The sequence below is a fragment of the Harmonia axyridis genome, chromosome 1 (genome assembly GCF_914767665.1).
Source record: "Harmonia axyridis chromosome 1, icHarAxyr1.1, whole genome shotgun sequence".
NCBI lineage: Eukaryota > Metazoa > Arthropoda > Insecta > Coleoptera > Coccinellidae > Harmonia > Harmonia axyridis.
Window position 1 is genome coordinate 79,744,318 of NC_059501.1, and position 6,339 is coordinate 79,750,656.

At 37.0% G+C, this 6,339-nt stretch overlaps 1 protein-coding gene across 1 annotated transcript; it reads right to left on the reverse strand.

Annotated features, from left to right (window-relative positions):
- Nucleotides 1-1,274: 1,274 nt before the first annotated feature.
- Nucleotides 1,275-3,447, reverse strand: LOC123679990 (hormonally up-regulated neu tumor-associated kinase homolog A-like). Its single transcript, XM_045617611.1, has one exon. It carries the CDS (start codon nt 3,232-3,234, stop codon nt 1,288-1,290), a length of 1,947 nt encoding a protein of 648 aa, XP_045473567.1. The 5' UTR covers nt 3,235-3,447; the 3' UTR covers nt 1,275-1,287.
- Nucleotides 3,448-6,339: the final 2,892 nt, after the last annotated feature.

Below are 6,339 nucleotides of genomic sequence, written 5' to 3' on the forward strand. Positions count from 1 at the left end.
TTAAACTATTTCAGACCATCTCTTACACGAAAACTATAATTATATTTTCTATCGGCAATGTTAATCATCTGCGTAACATTATCTCAACGCGAAGGAGATATTGTACTTGGATAATGCACGATGAACCGGTATGCAAGATCGTGTTAAAGGAGTCCACACACGTTGAGACTTGCTGTAGGAAAAGTAGCAAAGAATGGAAGATGTATGATTCTAGAGAAAGTTTGGAAGAATAGAAAGCAAGTTATCAATGTACTTAAACAGCAGCAAGCACAGTATCAAGTACAGGTTTACGGGACTTTTAAGTAGATCAAATGAAATTAAAAGTTGAATGATAACTTGCTCTAATGAAACTAGATGTACAAGTGGAACAAACAATTGAGAACAACGACTTCAATGGCATGTGAAGGTATTTCATATATTGAATTTACTGTTGAAATACGGATACATAAAAATTCTTGTATACGACCATATATTTCTCTAACATCATGAAGAACATAAAACTCAAACTCAGCAAGGAGCTCCTTTCACTTATATGTTATCTAATTTTATAGTTAGCGAATGTTCAGGCTTAGGAAGGCCAGATTTGGCCAACATGGCGATTTGAAAGGGATATACTCCGATGTAAATAAAAAAATTATTTTCTGGAATCGACTTCAGTTCCTTGTTCTAGCGAATTTTCCTTCGTTACTTCAAGCAACTGAAAATGATTGCCTCAAAGTAGTACGTAATTTTGGTGAAAAGTCGGTCAAAGCTATGTCAGGGTGAAATGGAGACTGTTCATAATAATCCGTTAGTTTTATTTTCACAAATCTGGTCAAGTAACATTTTGACTCATAAAATTCAAATTGCATTGAAAAATATAAAAACTTCTTAATTCTTCTGATGAAATGAAACACTCTGAGAAAACAGATTACGCTTTCAGTTTACATGTGATTATATAGAACAGTTACAAATTACAATAATTTCATATACTTCATTGCAGAATCAATCAACTATCGACTATCAACAGGATAATTTTTGGAAGGAAAAATTCTGCTTGATAAAGCACCGTAAACAATTGATATTTATTTATTCTTTTCGTAAACGAATTACATTGATGTTGGCAGAAAGTAAAGGTATTGATAACAATGATGATTACTGAGTTAGAGTGTAGACTTCACGAATATGAAAATAATTCACTCAATAAACAATCTCTTCAGTTGTCATAGAAATAATAAAAGTGACCAACTTCTCCAAATAAAAAATGAAAAAAGTTTATAAAAAAAACAGAAAAAGACCTTTTATCATTTATTTTCCTACCTTACGTCTATTACTAGATACAGTATTTGCAATATTTGTACAGCTTGGTTGGCAACTTCTGAGTTTAGTTTTGGCTGGCGACGCTCTTGGTAAAATCGGTATACCTGAATGTTTCGTGCACGTGGATCTATTAGAATTACTCCTCGCACTCAACTTCATTTGAGGATCAGTCGACCCCTTCTTCTGTACATCACTCCCTATAAGCTTCATCAGCGTATACAACTGAGGTAAGTGGCTCAGATATGGATGTTTCTGTGCTTCTGTCGCACTCAACGACTTGATATTCTTTGATCTGTCCACTGATGATCTTCGTTTCGAAGAAGTTGGAGTTTTAATAATCCTCTTTGGAATGTTGCTATCCGAGACCCTGGCAACTCTACTTGAAGCTGAGGACTCAGCTTTGCGCGCACTATCTGAAATTTTCTTAGGAATTGCTTCTTCATCGTTTGAACTCTTTCGTGATCTTATACTCCTCGAGGTGTGGACAAATTTCGCTGCAATAAGTGCTGAATACTCTTGACGCTTATGCAACGCTGAGGTAGCAGGACGTTTGACCTCTTTAACTTCGCTATTCTTGGTGAATTGTACGGAACGAGGTCTTGCACTTTTTGTTATGGATGATTCTTCTTTCACATGCCTGGAAATTTTCGGAGATAACTGCGTATTTTTCCTAGTCAGTATCGCTTTAGTTCTACTCAATTTGCAAGCAGATGTAGTGTGTGGCCTGGCTATTTTGTCACTCAACTTGTCTTCTTGCTGCGATCTAGCAGTATGAAGAAGCCTGAGGGGAGTTTCAGTCTTTTGCCTCTCCATATTCCTCATCACATGCAAAGTGGTACTATCAGAAACGGCACGAGTTAAGAGATCTGGCGTGAAGGGTTTGATGAAAGTCCTATGGACCATGATGTTCAACATAGCTCCAAGAGTACCAAAAGGATTCCTATCGATTATCTTAGGAACCTCGCTTGCATGGATTCGACAGAGAGTGCTGATCTCGTTAATCATCTTGGAATAAGTGGCTGTGCTGAGCTTCCTCAAAGGATTGGTCTTCACGATCTTCTTTCCGTTATCTGTTATCCAAGGATGCACGATCATATCCTTTATATTGATCCTCTTTTTTGAATCAGCGTTCAACAAGCGAGTCATCAGGTTTCGGAACTCTATGGAAAATGAGGAGATTGCTTTACGCTGTGGTCCTGATAAGCCTTTGTTGATCTGTGCTACCAGCATTTTTCTACGTTCTTGAGAGGATATATTGGGGCTTTTATTGCTGACGAAGGGTAGTTGACCCACAACCATACCGTAGAGGATGATGCCCAAGCTCCATAGGTCGACTTCAGGTCCATAAACTCTACTAGTGACAAAAAGCTCAGGTGCTGCGTATTCAGGAGAACCGCAGTGTGTTTTCAGAGGTGCTTCCGCAGACCATTCGTTGCTGAGACCAAAATCAACGATTTTTATTTGAGTCTGCGAGGAGTTGAGCATTACGTTTTCCATCTTCAAGTCCCGGTGTACTATTCCCCTATGATGCATATATGACAGAGCTGATACGAACTGCTGAGCGTAGTGTTTAGCAGTTTTTTCATCTAATTTTCCACTACGTTGAGCTTTCACATACGTGCATAAGTCTCCTCCTGTCACTATTTCTGTTATGAGATAATAAACATTGTCGGATCTCTGAATAGTTTCAAAAAGGGATACAATACAGGGATGTTTTAGTCTTGCCATTATTTTTGCTTCTCTGAATAAATTCTTGACAACGTACTCCTCCTTGATATTATTTAGATCCATTATTTTGACGGCTACCTTGATTCCAAGTACTTCATGACATGCCTCTTCCACCCTAGCGAAGTTACCTTTTCCAAGAACTCTACCAGTGAATCTGTAATTTCCAACTGCGCTGACTTTTCGTTTGGCCATCGGTTTGACATTCATTTATACATTTTTTTGAGTACTTAATCTCACTTAAAATTAGTTTCAGCTGTCGATTTCAACGTTAAAAACTGACATAAAGTTCGGCACAGGAACAGTTTCATGTTCGACGGCTTGGGCTCGAAACGATTCTTGAATAAAAACGGCGATACATTACTGTTGCAAGCCGAAGGTTCTTCTCAAAACGTCAGTGAGAAATCGCTCTTGTCAAAGTGACATTGGAGGGTTGTCAGTTTATGAAAACCTGTGAGGTAACGGTGTGTTCGTGTTTACAGAGTGCAAATTTAGAAGATATTCGAACTTTGAAATGAATAATTCGATAGCTTCAAATTCATATAATTGATTGGATATTATGGTTTATAACTAATACAAATTTATGAAGGTATATATCAACATTCTATAAGTTAATCGATGCAACTCTCTTCAGAACTGGCTTCCAAAATATCTGTGAGTATTCCAAATTCTGTTCTTATGGATATTCTCTGATACTTGATTGTAGTTGATATTGCTTTAGGTCATTCATTATTCTAAACACTTCCTTGTTTCTGCGTATGAAGTGTTTCTGAAAGCCTAAAAATTAGATGATTGGAAATGAAAACGGCGTTTACTTTAAAGGTGATTTGAGTATTTTTCTGATATATTGCAGATACTTCAAATTAATTATTGAAATTTTAATCATGAATTAAAAAATTTCGGAATAGTTGAATCACGGTTTCTTGTGCTTAATTTTATCTCATACGTTTATCGTTTCACATGAAAAATTTTTGTTCATATACCGTTTTTGAATAATTTTGAGTTGAATGCTAATGAGTTTGTCTAATCTTTTGTATCCACTCTTCAAAAGTGCCTGGAAAGAATATTTCAAGCAGATTTTGTTATAACTTGAATACATAAGCAATATAATATCAGATTGTAGTTACAATCTGATCAATTTATGGAAAATGAATAGGAAATGAGGTTCAAAATCAAAAGGAAATTACATAGAAGCAAAATTTCGCTTCCGCCGTTTTTTTTTCTAAAATTCGAGGCTTTATTGTAAAAAACTGGTTATGCATTTTATGATTCAAAGTATTGTCCATCGCTGACCACTACTTACTCCCATCTTTCGGGCAGGTACGAATCCCGATCCAATTTTTTACTTCTTCATAAAACCGGAAGTGCTGGTCAGCCAAGCCGTGTGCCATTGATCGAAGCAATTGATAGTCCGATGGAGCAACGTCTGGGCAATACGGCGGGTGGGGTAGGACTACCCATTTCAACATTTGCGAGTATGTCTTTCGCAGAAAGGGGTCGAGCATTGTCATGCTGTGAAATCACTTTATCCTGTCTCTCGTTATAATGCGGCCATTCTGCCTTAGCTCAAACGGTAACGATGGCCTGGTATTGGTTCAGTTGGTTTTGACAACTCATAATACACTACGCTGAGCTGGTACCACCAAGTACTAAGCATGACCTTGCAATCGTGAATATTTAGTTTGACCGTCGACGTGGAAGCATGACCGGGATATCCACATGATTTTCTGCGCTTGTACCACCAAGTACTGAGCATGACCTTGGAATCATGAATATTTAGTTCGACCTTCGACGTGGAAGCATGACCGGGATATCCACATGATTTTCTGCGTTTGGGATTATCGTAATGAAACCTTTTTTCATCTCCAGTCACAATGCGATGCAAAAATCCATTTCGTCCTTGTCTTGCAAGGCTCTGTTCACAAGCAAACAAACGCTCTATAAATATTTAGAATTCCTTGATTATTATTGTGTTTTATACTTTCTGCTATGTTTGCTCTCATTTTTGCAGATTCATTCAGTTCAATAATCATTAAACACCCGAAGAAGTCCTGATATAACACAACAATTATAGTAAGAATTATTATATCAACCTGGAAATTTGAATGAGATGTTATAATGAAATTAGTCGATATTAATAGTACCTATAATCTCAAACAAGTTGCAGAATGGGCTCCTAGTCTAAAATGCGAAATTCGAAAACGAGCGACAAAGGAGTGAGCATGAGTGTAGGAATTGCCTTCTGCAACGAGTATTAGACGATATTTTCTCTATTTCAGTGAAGTTTTCTGAAATATTTCCGAAATTTAATGAAAAATTCAGATTATATATCCTAATGACTTTATGTATTGTATCTTGGCAGTTGGTGTGACTGTTACAAAAATTGACAGATAACGGAATTCGACATTGAATCATACCATTCGAATTTTGAAATAATTTACAATTATTACGCATTGAATTCGTGAATTATGTCTGAAAAAATCGATTTAACATCGCCACAAATAAGAGAAATTGCAAATAACGTTGAAAATCATTTCGCTTTATCCAAGGATCGGAAGTCAGTGTAGACAACCACTAAACAAAAAAAAATAACTCAAAACAATGCTGTTATGGGTTTATTATACAACTGTTCTTAGTAATATTACGATACTGAAATAGAGATAAACACGAAAAATTTTAGTTAGTCTATATTTTCATATGTGTTTTGATCTAACTCCTTCAACTTTTTAAGATAAAAAATAAACTGTTGATAATATATACTGCAAATTATTAAGAAATATTAAATAACATTCAAGCTTGAACTCCTCGCAGTGAAGACCCAAATAACCAACCAACCCCCCCTGAATAACTAAACGACGCGAAAGCATAGCCGGCGTTGATCAATCCTGCCAACCGAAAATCTCCAAAAACCTGAATAATTCATCCAGAAACTTATCGGGTCATCCGTTCCGCACCAACAACTTCGACATATTAAAAGAAACTTGGGCTTTATCCTCAGACCGTGATCATCCCTTATAACGGCGGACCCCATCTTTGAACCTGAATCGATCTCGGAATAATCTCCCATTATGCAGTGTCGAAAAAAAAAACTGGGAGGATTTATGCGGAAACTGAAGACTATGGCATTCGGGATAGATCGTTATCTTGGCGACAAGAATGAGGTGGGGTTGGAGGGAGAGATTGGATTCGATCGGGATTAGGAAACGTTCAACGTTCGCTGGAAACGTTTGAGGGGTTCTGGGACCGTCAAGGGAGTAGATCTTTTTTTCTTGGGGATGGGGGGGTAATCGAAAAAAATTCTTGACGACAACGTTT

Coding starts and splice junctions, on each gene's coding strand:
- LOC123679990 (XM_045617611.1), bottom strand. CDS start 3,234: ATGAATGTCAAACCGATGGCCAAACGAAAAGTCAGCGCAGTTGGAAAT.